The sequence below is a fragment of the Curcuma longa genome, chromosome 1 (assembly GCF_044706935.1).
Source record: "Curcuma longa cultivar G26 ecotype Majalengka, Jawa Barat chromosome 1, ITB_CL_G26_1.1, whole genome shotgun sequence".
Lineage (NCBI taxonomy): Eukaryota > Viridiplantae > Streptophyta > Magnoliopsida > Zingiberales > Zingiberaceae > Curcuma > Curcuma longa.
This window is the reverse complement of record NC_133861.1, coordinates 17,211,385-17,233,352: the sequence shown is the minus strand read 5'-3', so window position 1 is coordinate 17,233,352 and position 21,968 is coordinate 17,211,385. Positions and strand designations below refer to the sequence as shown.

General features: G+C 38.8%; 4 protein-coding genes and 1 pseudogene across 4 annotated transcripts; 3 read left to right on the top strand and 2 right to left on the bottom strand.

Moving 5' to 3' along the window:
* Nucleotides 1–775: 775 nt before the first annotated feature.
* On the top strand, nt 776–3,364 carry LOC141828250 (dnaJ protein homolog). Its single transcript, XM_074715652.1, has 6 exons — nt 776–1,071; nt 1,751–1,916; nt 1,987–2,128; nt 2,224–2,500; nt 2,595–2,793; nt 2,902–3,364. Exons 1-6 carry the CDS (start codon nt 922–924, stop codon nt 3,222–3,224), a joined length of 1,257 nt encoding a protein of 418 aa, XP_074571753.1. The 5' UTR covers nt 776–921; the 3' UTR covers nt 3,225–3,364.
* Nucleotides 3,365–5,108: 1,744 nt separating this feature from the next.
* LOC141825122 (RING-H2 finger protein ATL70-like) lies at nt 5,109–5,606 on the top strand. The gene has a single exon (XM_074712517.1). The coding sequence runs from the start codon at nt 5,109–5,111 to the stop codon at nt 5,604–5,606; it is 498 nt and encodes a 165-aa protein (XP_074568618.1).
* A 475-nt stretch (nt 5,607–6,081) lies between these two features.
* Nucleotides 6,082–9,805, bottom strand: LOC141811806 (uncharacterized; annotated as a pseudogene).
* Nucleotides 9,806–12,373: 2,568 nt separating this feature from the next.
* On the top strand, nt 12,374–16,200 carry LOC141831826 (calcium-dependent protein kinase 10-like). The gene is made up of 7 exons (XM_074719231.1): nt 12,374–13,413; nt 14,022–14,165; nt 14,299–14,451; nt 14,763–14,878; nt 15,291–15,458; nt 15,695–15,919; nt 16,010–16,200. The coding sequence occupies exons 1-7, from the start codon at nt 12,579–12,581 to the stop codon at nt 16,127–16,129; spliced, it is 1,761 nt and encodes a 586-aa protein (XP_074575332.1). The 5' UTR covers nt 12,374–12,578; the 3' UTR covers nt 16,130–16,200.
* A 1,128-nt stretch (nt 16,201–17,328) lies between these two features.
* On the bottom strand, nt 17,329–20,065 carry LOC141834158 (fasciclin-like arabinogalactan protein 15). The gene is made up of 2 exons (XM_074721614.1): nt 18,435–20,065; nt 17,329–17,652 (listed from the first exon to the last, which is right to left on the bottom strand). Exons 1-2 carry the CDS (start codon nt 19,897–19,899, stop codon nt 17,579–17,581), a joined length of 1,539 nt encoding a protein of 512 aa, XP_074577715.1. The 5' UTR covers nt 19,900–20,065; the 3' UTR covers nt 17,329–17,578.
* Between the last annotated feature and the right edge of the window lie 1,903 nt (nt 20,066–21,968).

The following is a 21,968-nucleotide window of genomic DNA, read 5'->3' as shown; positions in this document are numbered from 1 at the left end:
CATGTCAATCTTAAAACGATAAAAAAATAGTTTATCTAAATAAAGATCATATTATTCAATTTATCATAAATCCGAATAAGTTTTGACACTCAAGACATAAAAATGTATTTTTAAAATTATAAGAGATATATAATGAATTTAAAGTATTTTTAAAATTATAAGAGATATATAGTGAATTTAAATCAGTATAAATTCTTTTATATATATATATTTTAAATTTATAATTTAAAATATTAATAATCTTAAATTATGATGAATCATAAACCAAATAGTAAATCGATGATTATGCCTTGACAATTCCGAATGAAAGTCGGATCTAACTTGACTACCAACATCCATGTGGAGAAGATAAAATTACTTTCTATTATTTTTTTTCTTTACTTCTCAGTGAGTGCTTATGTCCATTAATGCTTGGACACCCGACTTTGTTAACAAATCCAAATTTCCTTCTCATAAACATTTAGCGTGAAACAAGAAAAATCAAGTCAATTTTGATTGCTCTCGATTGTTCAGTACGGTCAAATTTGAGCACTATATTATTAAACCAATAAAACGGGTGGTTGGGCGGACGGAGGCATCCTCCCCTGGGAACAAGGACCATTAGAAACCTCTAGAACACCGTAATCCGACCGTCCATCACAGATCATACGGTCAATGCTCTTCCCCTGGACGCTAACGAGATGCGTTGTCTCCTTCTGGAGCCTTCTGGACCCCAAATCTATCACCTCCAGACGCCTTATATGCTTCCGGGCTGGCCCTTCCTCTCTTCGATAGGATTTTCTTGAGCGCGCGGTTTCCTCTCCTCTGCGACCGTGATCGCTGCTGTGGCATTGTATCAATTGGTTCCGGACTGCGGTGCTAATCTTGTGGCTCCTCGTTTGTTCTCGGTTTTGTTTGATCGATTAAGGTTTCGTCGGCAAGATGTTTGGGAGGGCGCCGAAGAAGAGCGATAACACCAAGTACTACGAGATCCTTGGGGTGCCGAAGACGGCTTCTCAAGAGGATCTCAAGAAGGCCTATCGGAAGGCTGCTATCAAGAACCATCCTGATAAGGGTGGCGATCCCGAGAAGGTAAGGATTTGCTGATCTTTCTTCAGAAGGTCGTCGATGCGATCTGTGTTTATATGCATGTAGTTGTATTGTTCTATCATTTATTGTTTCTTTTTATCCGCCCACTGCCATTTGTGTGTTAGCTTTTGATGCAGCTATGCTACTAATGTTTACCCGTGAATGAATTGGATGCTAATTTCAAGAAGTTGGTTTGTTTCGCATCCCGGCATGTTGTAATTTAGGAATTTTTTGGTACGAGACCTCATTCAAATGTATCACTTAGAGATCGAAAAAAACCCCCGAAAGATTCCTCGTTTGCATAATGTTTTTGTGCATACAATGTAATTTCTGCGTTTTTTTTTCCCGTTCGGTCATGGTTTTTAGAGGCCTCCTGACCATGCTTTCTGATCAATCTCGAGGAACCCTAGTGTTCCCCTCATCTCACTAGGTTTCTAGTAACAGTGGTTCAGTCTGTCCCTTGGATCAGGTGTTCAATATTTGATTTGTTCCGAACAAGCAAACTTCTGATGTAGGTTTGTCACAATCCTTGGGATACATAGATTTCTCACTTGGAATTTTTAAAGTTGTGTTGATTTGTTTCCTTCGTCGGTCGTTCTAAATCTCTTAATTGTTAATTCAATTAACTAATGCTACTATGAAGATTGAGATGATGATAATGCTCTACTGTATGCTTTTACAGTTCAAGGAGTTGGCCCAGGCTTATGAGGTCCTAAGTGACCCTGAGAAGCGTGAAATCTATGATCAGTATGGAGAAGATGCTCTCAAGGAGGGAATGGGTGGTGGCAGCGGTGGTGACAATCCATTTGATATCTTTGAGTCATTTTTTGGAGGAAATCCTTTTGGAGGTATGTTTTGAGATCTTTCAGTTAATAACAGAAGTTGTGTGCTAATGTGCCTCAATAATTTGTTGTGCAGGAGGTGGAAGCAGCCGAGGACAGAGGCAAAGGAGGGGAGAGGATGTCATCCATCCCCTTAAGGTGTCTTTGGAAGACCTGTACAATGGAACTTCCAAGAAGCTCTCTCTTTCTCGGAATGTCATCTGCCAAAAATGCAGCGGGTGAGTCATCTGCTGTGGTCGCAATGCTGTGGCAATTGCTAATATCAAAGATTTTTTAGCACAAGGGGATTCACTCTTGTTTTAATGTTCTGCAGGAAAGGTTCAAAGTCTGGTGCTTCAACGAAGTGCTCTGGCTGTCAAGGTTCCGGTATGAAGGTAACAATTCGACAGTTAGGGCCTGGCATGATCCAGCAAATGCAGCAACCTTGCAGTGAGTGTAAAGGAACTGGGGAGACGATCAATGCAAAGGATCGATGTTCAGAATGTAAAGGTGAGAAAGTTGTGCAGGAAAAGAAAGTTATGGAGGTTGTGGTTGAGAAGGGTATGCAGAACGGCCAGAAGGTTACCTTCCCTGGAGAGGCAGATGAAGCAGTATGTTCTACTCCTGTTGCATTTGAGTGATTCAAATAGCCCAATCCAACTCAATAGAAATTGAACCTAATGATGATTGCTTATGGTTTTGCAGCCTGAGACAGTGACTGGAGATATTGTATTTGTCCTTCAACAAAAGGAACACCCCAAGTTTAAGAGAAAGGGAGACGATCTCTTTTATGAGCACACACTGTCCCTCACTGAAGCACTTTGTGGCTTCCAATTTGTTTTGACCCACTTAGATAACCGACAATTGCTTATCAAATCAAACCCTGGTGAAGTTGTAAAGCCCGGTAAGCATTGAGTATTTAAAAAAAACCTCTGCTATAAATCTGTTTATATTTGTTGATGTTATTGGTTCTAACGCATCCTCACTGCTTGAAAAATAATGATTGATGCAGATCAATTCAAAGCAATAAATGATGAGGGGATGCCTATGTACCAGAGGCCCTTCATGAAGGGGAAGCTGTACATCCATTTTAGTGTTGATTTTCCTGATTCATTAACACCAGATCAATGCAAAGCTCTCGAGGCAGTACTCCCACCAAGGCCCCGTTCACAGATGACTGATATGGAGCTGGATGAGTGCGAAGAAACAACGTTACATGATGTTAATATTGAGGAAGAAATGCGAAGGAAGCAAGCTCAGGCACAAGAAGCTTATGAGGAGGATGATGATCTCCATGGAGGTGGTGGCCAGAGAGTGCAGTGTGCGCAGCAATAGACAGAATACTTGGTATTGAATCCTTGAACTTGTTTTGTTGCATTTTGTTGTTGGTACTTGCTAAATTCTGGTACAATATTAATGCAATGTGCTTATCAGCTTCATACTAGTTATGACCATCTTCGTCTACCTTTGAATTACATTTCTTGTGCATTGGTTGGCTAGTGCGTGAATTGGTCTTGCACCATAACATACCGTTTCTAGTTATGTTTCAAGTGATGTTTTAGGTGGTGTTGAGAAAATGTTGTTCGAATTGAACATTTGTTAACGAATTCTTGGTCTATTTACTATTCAATTAACTATATGGAGTTAACACACGGCATTTGACTTGTCTGATTTAAAATCTTATTCGTTTCTTTAGCATTTGCAGTCAAAGGGGAACGGCCAATTTGTGGCTGCTATTGGTTACCAATCAAACGTAGAACTGGAGAGGCAGTTGTGATAAATATAAGCAGGGCGGATAAATTCATTATTGAAAGGCTAACTAACATGGCTTATTGATAAAATTATCAATGGGAAGACAAAAGAGGTTGGGCAAATGTGCTGCTATAAGCAGCTGGAATATGAATATTTTAAAATTTATAAGCATATTAAAATATTATTTAATTAAAAAAAGAAGAAGAATATACTTTTGAGGAAAATAATAATGAGTGATTTTTGTGTAAAAATATTCAATGGATTTTGGTAAGTGCAACGTGAACCACACGTCAAGAGAAATTGGAGCTGGAAGCTTCCCGTTATGTTTATGATATACAACGGAATTAATATATATATATATAATAAAATATCATCTGGCATATTCCCTGTATATTTATCCGTGAACATTAGTGTTATTTTTTTAAAGATTTAAGATTTATTATTTAATATTTAAATTAAAAAAATTAAAAAAATAAGACTAAGTGTGTAAGGTAATATTATTAATCGTGAGTATTTTAGGAGGTCTTTGTCACCGTACCGTGTCAGGAGGCAGGAACATAACGGATACACCTCGTGACGGTAGTCGTTGATTACTCCAATTGGGTTAATAATGAAATCTGGTTGACCTGGATTTAATCAGATCACAGCGAAGTCCCTATTCAAATGGATTTGAACTAACAAAAGTACAAAACAGATGCGCAGCCTCACTTTGTAGGAAATTCACGTGGAAGAAGCGGCCTCTAGGATAAAATTATATACAATAATTTTTTATTTTTTTTCGGAACTCCACATTTTAGGATTCCGTGCACAGAACTATCTTTTAAAACACATACAAATGAGCCTTTCACACAGTAGCTCTACATATTATTATTATTTTTACTCAACCATCAATATTATACAAGAAAAGGGGAAAGGGTAAAGGGGCACGGCCCGGTACGCTGCAGTACGCCGGATGGAACCCCCGGCTTAATTCCTACAAGTTAAAATGGCATTCCATCTAAAAGAATTTCATTCATCAAACTAGATTTGTCGACAAAATAGTTGACGAGGTCAGTAGGAGCAAAATACTAAGAAAAACCAAGAAAGAACACGAAATCTCAGCTGGCAGCATCCATCAACTGCACAAACAGCTGTAGATAAAGGCATAGAGTCGCGCAAACTGTATACATATCCAGAAATCATCTCAATTACAAATTAATCTATGGAACACGATCACATATGCATTGACTTTCTATTTAAAAAAAAAATCTACAATGCAACAACTTGTTCGATTTATTATCATTTCAGTTTATTATATGAATCCATCCTCAAGCCGATCAAGCTTTTGCTTCTTCCTTCATTCCAGCTCTGTCCTCAGATCCTAACTCCCTGGACGCAGAAGCTTCATCTGGTGCAAATCTTCTCCAGAATGTAATAATTACCTTCTTCTCTGATTAATAGCTGTGGACGCTTAATAAGAAATCTTTGATGGAGAACGCCACCGCGCCCAGCAGCGCCGGGATGTTCGGCTCCGACAACATCGGGGGGTTCGGCTACGGCATCGGTGTCTCCATCGGCATGCTCCTCCTCATCACTACGCTTACTCTGGCGTCCTATTTCTGTACTCGGGCCAACACTGCAGCAGCAGCCGCCGCCGCGGAGCCGTCTGTGGACCTGGAGGGCGGCGTCGACGAAGCTACGTTGAAGAGCTACCCGAAGATGCGGTACGCGCAGGCGAAGGTGGCGGGGATCCATGGCAGCGCGCCGGCGGCGGCGTGCTGCTCAATTTGCTTGTCGGATTACAAGGAGTCGGACGTGGTGCGCGTGCTGCCGGAGTGCGGCCACGTGTTCCACTTGCGGTGCGTTGACCCGTGGCTGAGGTTGCGGCCGACGTGCCCTCTCTGCCGAACGTCGCCGCTCCCCAGTCCCCTGCCGACGCCGCTCGCCGAGGTTGTGCCGCTTTCCGGTGAGGGAAGACACGGATAGCACCGGGGAAGGAAGAAATCAATTGTAAGAATTGCGAGGTCGGAGGAGTTTTGTACTATTTGATTGACCTGCGTACAAATAACTTTTGATCGATCAGTGTGAGAGTTTGAGCTTTGAAATTGGCATTATTCTGTTGTTTGCATTGAAACATAATTAGCAAAAGTAAACATCAAAAAAATGTATCCAAACCAAGAACATTAAAGCAGAAATTTCAACCAAATTCTGTATTCATTTGTTACTAGAAGACCAGCTTCATAATAGGGCTGGAAACACACCACAAAGTTAATATTGTTAGTTGAGTCAATTGAAAAAGAAAAAAAAGGGACTAATCTCTATTAGCCATCACCGAAAAACACAAAAACGATAGCCTGGAACATCATAAATTCTATACAACAAGAACTTCTGGCGGTTGCGTAAATTCTTGAGCTGTAGCATCTGCATGTTGATACGGAGTCGAGAGACTGAGCTCATTGGATCACTGAGTGTAATGGAACTCAATCTGCAGGCGTTGATGAAAGAGAGTTGAAGTGATCCGCCCTTTCTCGACGTCGGTTTGCAGTTCCCTGATTGGAATGGCTGCTAAGAAGCTCTTGATGTATTCCTTGCATGTCTCCTTCCCCCTGCACACAAGATCTCCTTCCATAGCCATGTCATTCTCCTGATCCAAGCACTCAGCAACGCCACTTACAGACTCAGTGTTACTCGAAACCTTACGAATGGATGCGTTGTCATCGAACTTTAGGATGTATGCCTGCTGGCACCCCTCGTAGAGCCGCTCACCAAGTGTGTCAATTATATAGTAAGCATCTTGTTCAATCTTGAGGATAAAGAAATGATCATTCCAACTGACTATATATACTTGTGGTTTGCATCCATCAGTTGAGCATTCTGAACCAGATTGGCAGATCTCATCCCACATACTGTCAAAAGACATGGCTTCATGTAGGAAGTCAAAGGCATTGTTGCAGTCAGTGCCTTCGGGATGGAAAAAACCAATCAAAGATTTATCTGAAACCACAGAAATTGACCCAATCTTTGCTTCAATTACTGTTTCAAGGTCAAAGTGTTTGTCAGGAAAGCGTTCCATATATTCCTGGTTCTCGCAAAGCTTTCTCCACTTTAGGGAGCCTTCTTGGATGAGGCTATCAAACTGTGATTTGACAGGCATCAAATCCTGGTTTCTAAGAAACCAGTCAGCAATAACCGCAACAAGAGCAGTGCAAGCACTCTCACCTGATGCACTCTCGCACCTCTGGTCGATAGATGCAAAAAAGATTTCAGTTGCAAGCTTCATGTTCCTGTCACGGTTCATTATAGCTTTTGATTCCCATCTCCCGATGACAAAGCAGTCGTTGTCAAATTTGGATATGGTGATTGGTCTGTAGCATCATCATCCTCTCCTTTGTAACTCTGCAAATGAACATGATAACATTATTGATTTCCCTCCAGATTCTTCATTTATTACTTACTACATGTTTGTCAAACAAGAGAAAAAAACATACGATTGAAAAATGAGATTCATCTGAGGAACTAAGCAGCCTTCGGTCATAGTCAATGTCATCTCCTCCCTCTTCATTTGCTTTGTTTAATAATGGTTCCCCTTTAGGCTTAGGAGATATAAATCTCAACCTCCTTTTCTTCCAAGAAAGGATGCTCCTCTTTGGCATCGAAAGTTCAGGAACTGATGATGATGATGATTATTTCCTTCACATGTGAAGAATTTACATCTGATCTTCTATGATTGTAATATACCCAATCTTCAAACTCTCCATCTGATTTCATCTCAGAACTAATATTGTTAACAGTTGCTAATGTGCCATAACTAAATGACTTCCTAATTTTAATATCCTTTTTGTTGTCTTCTATTTCTTTGTCATCGTCGTCAGTGGAATCCATATCAAATTGATAAGTATACTCCGCATCATCACTCCTAGAAGAGCATTTCTCACTGCCATCATCATCTTGGCATGCCTTACTGGATCTCCGAATAGACACAAACTCAGTCAAAGTTTTCACCTTCTTCCATCCAGCTTTGAGAGTTGGATGCTCATCTTTTTCAAAAGGGAGAACTTCAACAGAGGGAGGTGATATGGGAGATGTAAGTGGCCTCTGTATCACATCATGTGAATACTCAGAAACTCTAAATTCCAATATATTAAGAGCTACCTGTAAAATGTAAAATGAACCCAACTCAAATGTCACATTGTGGAAGTGTGTACTTAGATAAAAATGTTCAAGACAATGATCCAAGAAGCTAAGCAAAAAAATGAAAGAGAAAGTAAATGAGCATAGGCATATAGGGGAGAGTGTTCCATGAAAATTACTCTGAAAAGAAATAAACTATGGCCATTTACCACACATTTCACGTTGCAGACAAAAAAAAAGAACAACTTTTAATGAAATTAAGCAAGTTAAGAGGAACTAGTCTACTATTCTACTAGCCTCTATCATTAATTGTTAAATATAATGAAATAGCAATCTTATATATTCTAACATCAAACCTCAGTGTCTACCAAGTTTTTTAACATACGTGAAGGGATAACTGAGGCTCTGCAGCAGTAGGCAATGACAACGGAAGACTTAGATCAACCTCCTTTTCAGCAGTAATGAATTCTGCAATGTTCATTGAAGCCACTCCAAGAAGAGATACCTTGTTCTTTGCAACAGGGATTGAGCTCTAGGCCAGAAGGAATTCTATTTAGGTTAGCACAAGATATTGAGTTCAAACATAAGTAGATCCAATAAACTCTTTATTATGTGATATGTTTTCAAGTAAAGCAGGTTTAGTATGCCAAATAGTAAACTGGCTACATTGCTCTTTCAAGCAGGTTTGAATGGAGTGAAACTTATTTACTTGAAAAAAATTAAATAAATCTAAGAATGCAAGGATTTAAGAATTTCAATGAAGTACTAAGTCATCAAGTTCACAGCACATAGGAAATTTCAACATTATCAAGTTCGGACTTATTGCCAACAAAAATATTTGTATGACTGAGATTTTTCACAAGGAAATGTGTTTTTCATTTTGAGAATGGAACTAAAAAGTAAAAGGTATATATGCATATATTTGAAACCATCCACCAAATAACTAAAAAATGGATGCAAAAGAATTGTTGATGGTGTTAATCATTTTGACAAATATCAATATAAACAAATCTACATGTTTGGAAATGAAATAATCTTCGATTCTAAACAAACCTATCAGGAAAATGGTAGTAAACGCTGGTGAAGCGATGGGGACACGTGCAATAGTTGACTAAGCAGGAAAGACAAGGATACAAATGTTGCTTTGAAAATAAAGCATAGAGTATCTCCAGCTGTAAGATACCAACACTAACAGTAGTATTTAAACATATAGAATTCTCAAAAGAGAACTGTTAATTAAAGTCTGTCAGGCTTCACAAAATTAATATGAAGAATGAGCAAGGAAAACGATAGAGTCAGATTAACAAAACTTAAAACAATGAAAAATCTGTGGAAAGGAAAAGGATTAAACAAAATAAATTGAAAGGAGAATAGAACATACATACAGATTAAAATTGCAAGATTTTGATTATTTCACAATACAACGACAAAGAACAACATTTACTTAACATGCATCAACCAGAAAACTCACAAAATTACTAAATGACTAATCAAAACCTGAAACTATTAAGAGTTTTCACCTATGTGAAAATTTTGAAATTCCATATCAGTGTTGAGATGAATCGTGCATCAACTGTGTAATTATGAACCAAAACTATGCAATCTGGGCAAGATAACCCTAATAATCACCATTTTTCAGACAGAACTGTGAAGGAAATGTTTGCAGAAGGTCGAAGAGCAAACATGATAACAAACAGCAGAATGCAAGAAGGCCTTTTTAAACTCACATTGAGCACATTGATTGCAACCTCCCATGGATAAAATGCATTCTCCCTGTTCGGAGTCAGGGTGCACACAGATTCAAATTCCTCATTCCACACTACCACGCCTCCATCGTCCACCTCTTCCTCCCTCGTCCGGTTCTTCCTCACCGTCCTCGTGAGCGACCTCAGGGTCACCTTCGGCCCCTTCCATCTTACCTCCGCAATCACCTTTCTCTCCACGTCCGGCTCCTTCTCGGCTCTTACCCCTTCGACCCTCTTCACCTGTAGCCTCACCTTAAACTTATTCGGCAGCGGCGGCCGTGACCGCCACCGCATTATCCTTCCCACCATCACCGCAGACGATCCAACGGCCTGGGAGAAGAATGCCTAGAATCTCTCTGGCGGACAATTTCGAGGCGGAAGCACCGAGAAACCCCCCTGATTGCCGAGAAAACGCCAATTTTCCACCAAAATGCGGTCGAAATCCTGAGAAAAACTGTTACTTTCCGATCAAAAGGAGCCGAGAGCAGGTGGATCGATCGGCAGGGGAGGAAAAGTAGAAGTTTGTGGGAAAATCTGTACAGAGATCGAAGGAATCGAGAAGGAACGCGACCGATAGCAGAAAATATGCAGAGAAACGATGTTCACATTGGCACGAGGAGAAATATTAGGAAAATAAAATAAATACAAATTAGTAAAAACAAACGGTTATTCACGGTCGGCGTGACGCCGTTATGATGCCGTTAATTTTTAAATAATTCTCAACGAAAACGAGTGTGTACATTCATCTATTTTAATTTTAAATTCTATTGTTAAAATGTAAAATAAATTTTTTAAAATCATAATTATTTAAAATTAAAGTTAAATTATACAACTATTTAATATGATTTTAATAAAATTTTAAAAATAGTATATATGTCTGTCAAATCAATAATATATAAAAAAATTCTAGATTATTTTTTACAGGGATGAAAGAATGGTTAAAACGAGGGGAGGGAGGACATCTAATATTTTTTATAATAGTAAAGTATTAAAGAGATATTTTAAAACTGGTATTTAGACTTATACAGTTATATAAATTGTCATATAAAATTGAATGTTTGATTATGAATTAAGTACATTTTAAAAAATTAATTAATAATAATAAAATAAAATAAAATTTATTTAAATTTAAATAATATTATAGTAGATAATTGTCTAAATGATGCAAGGATCAGTGTCATAGTGACATGAGGTTGATGAAGAGAACCCGTCGGAATGGATAATGGATTATGTAAATATTTACATAAAATGGTTAAGAGAAAGGAAAATAAATATTTTTAGGAATTACTGGACTGATTAATATTTGTTCTATCTTGGGTTTAGTTCCACAAATTAACAATATAATCAATTCACTCAGGTTAATTGAAGACGGCTGTTTTTTTACTTTGTTTATTAACAATTAAATGATACTGAAAATTACTGGATCGTTTTACTGCAAACTCCGTGAAAAGACAAGCAAATCCAAATTGATCCGCAAACATATACAGAACAAATAAAGATGATGGGCAGCAGTCATATAAATTTAGGACAACTGAAGAAGGAAGAAAGGTCCAAAAAGAGAGGACACAAGAAAAGCTACACTTGAAACAAATTGAAGGGATGAGCTGCATCTAGTCCTAAACGGACAGCCACTGCCATCACAAGATAAAACAAGAATACAGAGCACACATAGCAGGGATCATCAAAAAAATTATTGGAGTCCCGGGCTACTATGCGATGATAAGAAATGGGATGAACTCTTTAAAAAATTCAAATTTCATATAAACATATTAAATTTGAGGAGTTTAAAAATCTTATGATATTGGATTGTCTATTAGGATTTATTTGTACTTTTTGATTATTCTGATAGTAGATAAAAAAATTTTATGGGACTGAATCGGAGGCTCGATTTATTCTGATAGTTGATGAAATTTTTTTATGGAGATCGAATTGGAGACATGATGTTTTTCTCAAGTAACTAGAGTTCAAAATCTAGGCAATACATACGACATTTAAATAACTGATAACGTTGGGGTGCTAAGTCAAAAGTCATTTCACTTTTTGAATTTATTTGATAGGTAGAATATGAGATTGAACCGTCCATCCTAGAATTAGTTATAGTATAAATTGGATAGTGGTATAAAAAAATCAAAGAAATTATTAGATATTTGAAGGTGTAATAGTAAGAGATGGGACAAACTCCTTAAAGAAGAGTTCAAATTTCACTCAAAATATATTATATTTAAGGAGAAAAATTTATCAAGCTGAGTAGGTCATCTGTTGAATCATTCAATTTTAGAATTAATCACTTTAAGATTAATGAGTGAGATACCATTATAGAAAAAAATCAAGGAAATTATTGGACCTGTGCTATTTGCATTCTCACCTTCCTAAGAAAAAATAAATAAATTATATTAATTTCAACATTGGTCGTGATTTGTAGTTGTTTTTTTCATGAATTATTAAGATGTGGTGTGTTCTTTAAAGTCATGATTAATCTCTAAAATGTGAAATAAAATTATTCTATTTCCGTTTCATTCCTAAATTTCAATCACCCATCGACCATATTCCTCCAATTGCTTAATGTGGATGATTAATAAGTAAAAATTAATTCTTCAATCGTTTGGCTTCGTGATAGGTAGAGCCGAATACAATCGCCCATGAGATGCGACGGAAAGCTGCCGGTTTCCGCTGACCTCGGCACGTCCTCTTCCTGTTTTCCGTCCTCCTCCGCCTCCCTTCCTCTCCTCCACATTCTCTTCGCGGGATTCGTCGCAAGACAGGCCCTTCTGAATCGGACGGGGGATTTGTCGACATCTCCCCCTTCGTTTTGTTTCGATTCCGCAAATGTTTTTGAATCGCTTCTTTACGCATGAAGGGGATTTTCTCGGTTTCTCATTGTTTTCCATTTGATCGGTTTGTAAACTTGAATGCGCATCCGCGTTGCAAGATCCAATTTTTACGTGGTCTTGTCTCGGAGTTCCAGCAAAGCAAGGAATTTGATCGACATAGGGCGTGGGATTCAGTTTTGTTTGGATTTGCCACGAGCAGTTCGATCCAATGTCGAAGAGGCATCGCCGGGAACATTGATTCTTGAATCGAAATGGGGAATATATGCGTTGGACCAACGACCCTTTCGAGAAATGCATTCTTTCAATCATTGTCTGCTACTTTTTGGCGAAGCCGTGCAAAGCAGGACTCTCTTACAGCTTCTGGTAGCAAAGGCTCCGGCGAAGGGTCCTCCACCTCGTCCTCATCAGCTAAAGCGGACACCCAGGCGCCCCGACCGGTTAACATTCATGAAGATGAGCAGAAGCCTGTCAAGGTCCCAGTAGTGGAGGCGAAACCTGCACCTGACAGGTCGTCAACGGACAGACCCAACAGGCCCGCACATGTCAAGAGAGCCTCCAGTATCGCAGGGCTACAAGCAGACTTCGTTTTGAAGCGCCAAACTGAAAATTTGAAGGATATTTACAGCTTAGGTAGGAAGCTCGGACAAGGACAATTTGGTACCACATATCTCTGCGTAGAGAAGGCAACTCGCAATGAGTTTGCTTGCAAGTCCATTTTGAAGAGAAAGTTGACGACGGATGAGGATGTGGAAGATGTTAGGAGGGAGATCCAAATAATGCATCACTTGGCCGGCCACCCAACTGTCGTTTCCATCAAAGAGGCTTATGAAGACGCAATGGCTGTTCATGTTGTCATGGAGCTATGTGCTGGGGGCGAGCTGTTTGACAGAATCATTCAGAAGGGGCACTACACAGAGAGAAAGGCTGCGGAGCTCGCAAGGGTAATCGTAGGTGTTGTAGAAGCTTGCCACTCGATGGGGGTCATGCATCGTGATTTGAAGCCGGAAAATTTTCTTTTTGTCAACCAAATGGAGGATGCACCTCTTAAGACAATTGACTTTGGACTGTCTATTTTCTTCAAACCAGGTGCTGATCTTCTTCTTTCAATTTTCTTCTTGTTAATATTGTTATGCAACTCAAGATGCATCTTTGCTTGAGCATGCTTGTGATTTTGGTCCTAATTGTCTTGCAGGATCATAGTAAATATATCCAACTTTCTTTCAACATCTTTTATTTTGAATCACCTGAAAGTTTTAGTAGTTCTTAGTCAATTAAACATTTGAGTTGATTTATCCAAGCTTTACTTTGCATCTAGATTATGGTCCTAATCATGGGCTTCAATGCTGGATTGATTAGCTATATAGAAATTGAGGTAAAATAATTTTATTCAACATCCATGTGGATATTGATTAGCTATATAGGAATTAAGGTAAAAGAATTTTATTCTATCATGGGCTTCAGATGCTGTTCATATTTTCACTAGTTGCTTTGTCTCACTTACAAAGTTTTTGTTGTCGTCCTTCCAAATACCCAATGTCATCTAAGAACATTTAAATGGATGAAGTTGCTTAAATATGACATATCTCATAGAAAGAATGATTGCATAAGTACTATTAATCTGCTCTAGTTTCATGGAGCAGTTGTGCATGAAATTCTTTCATCCAGCTTATTGATGGCCGAGTTATCTTGTTCAGGAGAACGATTCACTGATGTGGTTGGCAGCCCTTATTATGTTGCTCCTGAAGTCCTAAAAAAACGTTATGGTCCTGAGGCAGATATTTGGAGTGCTGGGGTTATCATTTATATTCTTCTTAGTGGTGTTCCTCCATTTTGGGCTGGTGAGAATTTATTCTCTATTCTTGTCAGTTTTTATTAGCAAAGTTATACTGTTTGTATATTTCCCATTATATAAGCACCATTTTGTCTATACTTTTCTGATCTAATATCTTCTGTAATTCACAACACTCACAGAAACCGAGCAAGGTATATTCGAAGAGATTTTACATGGAACTCTTGATTTTGAGTCAGATCCATGGCCAAGCATCTCCGATAGTGCCAAAGATCTTGTAAGAAGAATGCTTATTAGGGACCCCAAGAGGCGGTTAAATGCCCATGATGTTTTGCGTAAGTAATTATTATTAATTCAGGTGCATCAGTGTTTATGCAAATTTATTAATCTGTGTCCAAGAGTTATTAATTATTGTGTTTCTCTGTGAGTATGGTTCTATTGTATCTACTGCATATAAAACAAACACATCCACATGAAAAAGTCTTGTTGTAGCTTTGTTGTTTGGTCTTATTCTCTCTATTTCATGATTCAAAACACATCCACATGACAGTTTGGTAATTTGACTAGCTTGGTAAATGTACCTATTTCATAGATCTAGTTTTACTATGAATTTTATTTGCTTAACTTGTTCTTGGTTTCCTCTCAGGTCATCCATGGGTTCAGATAGATGGAGTGGCTCCCGATAAGCCTCTGGACTCTGCTGTCCTATCTCGATTGAAGCACTTCTGTGCAATGAACAAGCTGAAAAAGATGGCTATAAGAGTAAGCTTTGAAATTATTTGGGGAAAATGCACTAAATGTTGATACTAATAGGATGTTTTCTTATGAATGATTATTGGGCAAATCAACTGAAGAGCTTATCAATTAACTCCAAAAAATCACAGTATTTCTCCAGTTTTGGTTATGATCATTGCATGCATGTTGCATAACAAAGATGATTTTCCTGTAGTTTCTTTTCTCATTACTTATTGACATCGCAATGATTCCTGTGATTCTTTGAAGCTCAGTTTTATTGTCACAATGCACAAGTTGACTCGACCATATTCATGTCCTTCCAATGTAGCATCTTATTTTCTTTCCTGTCATTACACTGGTTCAAATATTTTATGTTATGGTGTTTTTTTTATCATCTCCGCTTTCTCCGAATCCTGTGTTCTAAGATGAGATTTTGAAGGTAATTGCTGAACAACTTTCGGAGGATGAAATTGCTGGCCTAAAGCAAATGTTTAAGATGATAGACACAGACAATAGTGGACAAATAACATTTGAAGAACTCAAGGCTGGTTTAGAAAGAGTTGGTGCTAATCTAAAGGAGTCCGAGATTTCTGCACTTATGCAAGCGGTAAGTGTTCAAAAATGCAAAAGTTATCATGATGTGCAGTTTAACAACCAGGATTCTGTTAAAAGAACATATCCTTTTGCCATTATTGTCCACCAAAGTTGTGTACATCATGATCACTTCATTTTCTTGAGAATACGTGTTGAACACAAAACAAATGACAAGATTTCATCAAGCATATTAACTCAAAACTCTTTCTTATCATCTTGTTTCTATTTCTTGGGATTTGGAAATTTTAGGCAGATTTTGATAATAGTGGCACTATCGACTATGGTGAGTTTGTAGCTGCCACTTTGCACCTAAACAAGATAGAGAAGGAGGACCATTTGTTTGCTGCCTTCTCATATTTCGACAAAGATGGGAGTGGTTACATAACTCAAGATGAGCTACAAAAGGCTTGTGAAGAGTTTGGTATAGAAGATGTCAAACTAGAGGATATGATCAAAGACGTCGATCAAGATAATGTAAATTTTATGACATCTACTATAACCTTTTGCCGATAAACTATATCAGGACAGGAAATTCCTCACCTTTTCTCCTTTACCTCTTTGCAGGATGGACGCATAGATTACCACGAATTTGTAGCAATGATGCATAAAGGAAATGTTGGATTCGGTGGATTCGGCAAGAAAGGGAGGCAATCTAATTTAGCTATTGCTTTTGGGACGCTTTAAAGATTAGCTAACAAGGTACTCTTGGACTACTTGATGTTCCAACACAATTATTTCTGAAATATTTACATATGATCGATAGGAAAGTCAAATGTTCACTCGGAGTTTTGTTGTTCGAGTGTTAGTATGGATCACATAGACGACTAGTTCTTGTTTTTTTTTTTTTGAAAAAAAATGTAATTATCATTCATAGAGTGTTTAGGAACTGAGTGTCTATGTTGTTGTATGGTAAGTGTAATCATTTTCTTTATGTTTTTTAAGCCCATGGTGATCGACGAGCCTTCTGAATTGCCACAGCTTAGTTTGCTTCTATTAGACTTTAGATTGCTTTCGTTTTAGCTCAAATCTCAACTTTCTCTGCTGGTATCAAACAGTTGAATTGACTTGCAAAGTAATTGTACATAGGGGTGAGAAAAAATTTGATTAAGTCAAATAAATCGATCGAACCGATCGAATTAAAAAATTTGATTCAGTTATTTCAAAATTTTGATTTTTTTTTTAAAAAAATCAGTTAATTCGGTTCGATTTTCAATTTTAAAATTTTTTATTCGGTTAAATTGAATAAATTGAATTATTTAAATTAGAAAAAAATAATTTATAAATTTTAAGTAAATAAATTTATAAAATTTTAATTAATTAATAAAATTTTTATAATATTTAAAAGTTTTAATTAATTTAATTTTTAACCAAATTAATTAAAAAATATCAGTTTGATTTATTTAATTTTTATTAAAAATTCAATCGGTTCAATTGATTTTAAAAAAATTGATTTATTCAGTTTTTAATTTATTCTATTCGATTTAATTTTAATTGAATATTCAACCTTAATTGTACATGAATTGGACAACAATATCTTATTTGGTTCAATGATTTTTTGGTTGAATTGGTGGATGACATGTCTATTTCAGAACACTTGGGTAAAATATCAAAACAGAGCGCTATGAACTATCCTTCCTCTGTTCCCAGATGGACAAGTTATTTTTAATTACAAATGGAAAGGATTATATTGGACTACAACTGGGCACAGCGATCTCCATGTGTAAGCCAGGCTGGCAGAACACTGAAGAGCGGAGACAAATATTATAGGGAAACAGCTAGCTATGGATCACGATCAAAACTCCATCTGTAGCCAATAAATAAATCCTACGGTTCCTTACCATCTTACTTTCTTACCACTACAAGGGTATTAAAGTCAATGATGGTTGAAAGAGAAAATAAAACTTTTGAGGCCATTATTTGGAATTTGACTTTGTGTCAAAACAAACATGATGACGATAGCAATAACAAAAAGAACATTTCCTATACAAATTCTTATGCCTCAGTCATGACTATTATCGACAATACAAACACTCAATTCATCCCCCACTATGCAACAACAATTTTATTATGTAAAGAATGGAGCAGGGCAGGTGCATCAGTTTTTTCACCTTTTATCTTATTTGATTCTTCTGTCTATTGGCAGGTGGCAAACTTAGAGCCCTGACCCAACACCCCAAGCAAATTGCATCCAATTTCTAATAATTTACCTGCAATGAATGATAGCAAACATGTATTAATTAATCTGAATAACTGCAAAGCTTGCTTTAAAAACAAAACTGGGCCTGTTTTTATAAAGCTACCAAAAGAATAAAAATAAATCTATTCTAAAACGTAATAGGTAACAAATCAACTATTTCTACTAAACAATATAACGTGCTAATAATGAAAAACAATTGAACTGATCAAGAACAAACACTCTCATCCTTCGCATCTATTGCCATCCACAAATCAATGTTATGTGAAAAACAAGAAACAAAAAACAAAGAGAGAGAAAAGAGGTTAAAATTTAAAAAGTAAAATTCATAATTTATAAGAAGAAACAAAATACTTCTGCCTTTAATATTATTTAGTAAAAATGTGATATTTAAACTATTAAGGATAAATTAATAAATAGATACATTATGGAGGTTATGGAGGTCAAACTGAAATTACAAAAAGGGCGAAAGACTTTATTTGCAAGAAAGATGAAAGGGATTCTTCACCAGAAAGCATAGACTCCACCGACAACTCTGCTTTCCACCAATTCTAAATCAGCGAACTAATACGAACCACATTGCACAGGCCACTAGGTATGATAATTAATAAAACTACTAATAAGTCTAAAGGGCTGCAACATGTTCGACAGATTGTAATACTTAGTGAGTTTTAATAGAGTAAAAAAATATACATAAAAACGGAATATGCCGGAATGCGCGCCCGCAAAAGGCGCCGGAAAAATAAGAGACCGCATTGCAGAGGCAGGTAAGAAGAAGTGGAGGATAGAGGTTACCTCTTCTGAGCTTGGCTTTGAGCTTGGACTTGGATTTGACCTGGGCGAGCTCAGTCTTGCGGGTGGCAGGGGAGAGAGGAGTGGTGGGTGGCGCCTCCTCGTCGGGTGGAAAGAGGACGGCGTCGATACCCTGTACGGAGATGCGGCCGTCGGTGTAGATGTCGGGGTCAAATAAGTAGGCAGAGCCCTCGCCGGAGCCGAATTTGACGGAACCGTCAGCCTCGCGCGCTACCACCTTGTGCGGCAGCCGCAACGTGTCGTAGCGCACCTTTCCGAACCGTCGGACGGCGTTGTACATGCTCTCCTCCGTCTGGTACTCCGGGATGAGGTGGTAGTACATGATGGCCTCCGGTGCCCCGGTCTCGCTGAGCTGGTCCGCCGTCAACCTCCCCATCGCATCGTCGCTCGGCGCCAGCACGGTAAGCACGTAACCTTCCGACACCAGCCGGCCCATCTCCGTAGCGAGCGACGTGAGGTTAACCAGGATGTCTGCGAACTCGTTGTAGCCTCCATAGAGGAGGAGAGTCTGGATGAAGTCCTTCACCTGGCTCTCCCCGTCGAACCAATGCTTGCCGGATCCGGGCCCCGGCGCGGGTGCAGGTGCCAGCGAAGGACCAGGGGCCATAGCGTCGTAGATCGGAAGCACGGGTGGAGCACCAGGCGGAACCGGCGGCGCCGGCTTTTTGAGGCGATGGGTGCGCGGGTCCACCTCCGGCGCAGCGGTAGGAAGTACGGCAGAAATGGCAGCGAGGCTCCGCCGACGATTGAAGTCCTCCTGCACGGATCTAGGTACCAGCAGCCGCTCGATTCCATGGATCACACCATCGGGGCGAATCACCGCGTCCGGGTGCACGACAGCGGCAAGGCCCACCTTATTATCCTCCAAATCAAGGTGATCGCCAGCAAGAGTGCGATGGCGGATCTGAGACCAGACTCCAGAAGCGATACGCGCGGGGACGACGTGGTAGAGGAGCAGGGTCTGCAGGGAGCGAAGATTGCGAGGCTCCAGAAGGAAGCGCTTGAACTCGGGGTCCAGGTCACGCTCGAGCGCCTCGTTTCGAGGGGCGAAGATGGTGAGGTTATGGCTTCCGACGGCGGCCTCGAGGGATGGGAGAAGGAGTGCCTTCTCCACCAGCTCCGCCAGCTCAGTGTAGTGGGAGTCGAGAAGGGCAACGAGGACGGAATTGGAGTTAATCTGCCCGCTAGAATTGGACGCGCCGGCCAATGTGACAGCGGAGGACTCAGATCCCGGAGTTGCTGGCAAAGAAGGAGAGGAGGTCGATGCAGAGACAGCAACGGCGATAGCAGAGAGAACGCAAAGTAGCAACCGAGAAGAAGCACCGCCAACGGAGGGGCGATTCATGGCGACGAGTACAGCGGAGAAGATCTCCGTGAGCCCTCTTATCGCCGATTTGTTACCCTTTTGATTAGGGGGATGCGAACACGAGGCCCAATGAAAACGCATCCCAACAGGCTGGTGATGGCGGGTGGTCCCCACGCTTCCTTTACTCGGTCACTTTTAACTACGCTGAAAAAGACCAATGTACTCTTATGCTATTTCCTTGGCTCTGTTCTTCTACCCATTATGGGTTAATTAAATGGTATCTTGCCTCAGTCACGATCGGAACAGGACCCACCTACCCTGCGGAAGCAAGTGAAAGGCTAGCCCTCGTCGTGGATTGAAGCTTGAAGCGGAGCAGTCTGCATTGTTTGCTTCTTTCTGCGCGAAGTCTATTTTTAAAAAAATTGAGCTACAAAACAAATGTGTTTGAGATTGTTTTAAATTTAGAAATATGAAAAATAAATTATTTGTTTACTTTCTGAATTAATTAAATGCTACGGCAAGAAAAAAAAAGTGGGTGGACATAACTATACGTGAGAGTATGGAAATGGGTGGTAAGTAACTGATGGCGACGTTTTACCAGCCGAGGGAACCCGCGGTCTATATCAGCTATTTTTTAACACGCAGTAGTGGGGTCAACGTCCGAAACGGAGGTGGAGTTCGCGAATGGGTGCAAGTTTTAGGTGAGATATCCTTTCCATTTTAATTCCTGCTCGACTGTTCGAAGGCGAAGGCAATTTCACCAATACTCGTTCATGCCGCACCCAGCATCCTACTGTCGATGCGATTGGAGAGATATGCCGGCCCAACTGATCGAAGGATAGTTGACTGACGGTACCATACGTGGTAGTTCTGTTACGGTAAGTAGTAGGAGTGAGGAAGTTGTCGGTGTCGGTGGCGCTCTCTCTCCGCGTTGCTTCTTCTTCAAATATTGAATTTCAAAAAGATAAATAAATATGAGAAAATGCCATCTTTAAAATAAAAATATTAAATTTCTAGAGCCGGTGATAATTTTCAACAATAATTTTAAAGGAATGATGCTGAGGCATGATGGTGGATGATTCTATATTTTGTATCGCATGGTAATATTTTTGTCTTTGTTCGATTAATATCGTTTTTTTTTAGTTTGGTCTTTAAAAAAAATATTTCGACACGTTTTTTTTTTTGGATTTAATGGTTGATTGACTTTAAACCAAGCACGGAACCGGAAGGCCCATTTCTACCAAACGTAAAATTAGAATCTTGTTGGATTTTATTCTTATTGTAATTTTTTAAAAAAAAATACTTGGAATTAATTAACTAAGAAATTACCATTTTTAAATATACATACAGAGAGAGAATCAAAGCAATTAACTAAATAAATAATTATAATTTTGTAGCATATAATGAATCTTTGATTCCAAGGATTTATAAAACACTAAAAAGCAATTTGGAGAGAAAAAACCAATTAATATTACTTCTGTAAAATTCCTAACATATATATAAAACTTATGATTTCAAAAATAAAAAAAATGAGATTTTAATCAGTCTCCAAATTTGGAAATGAAATAGATCTAATTAAAAACAAAATTTTGGAATAGAACTGGTGAACAGATCGATCATTCTTACTTCCACGCGTAAACTAATTTTTTTCTTCAGGGGAACCTCCTCAGTATCCTCGTCCGACTACACTTCATCCATTAACGCAGATTTAACAGACGATTTTCTTAGTTTTTACATTAGTTTACTGGCCCTTTGGCTTAAGTATCGGAGTAGTCGCGCCAGGACATCCCCTGACCTTCCATCTTACTGTTGCTTTGTTCTCAGGTTCTAGAGACTTCTTCACCTTGGTGAGGAGACCTGATCAGTGATACTTTTCAACCGGAACAGTATCACTTCACTTCATCCATTAACGTAGATTTAACAGACAATTTTCTTAGTTTTTTACATTAGTTTACTGGCCCTTTGGACTTGTTTATTAGTGCGAAGAATTATATCCTGTTATATAGATCGGTAAAGATCAGGAGGAAAGGTGAAACTCTGAGGATTAAAAAAATACATCAATACTTGTGTCAATTATATGGAAATGAGAAGGCCAAGGTTTGGCTTATTTATTGACATTCATATCTTCAACTACTAGAGCCTACTTAACTTTCCCTTCAAAACAGAGCTCTCCACTGTCTTTCGTCTTTCGTCTAAACATACTTTTCTGA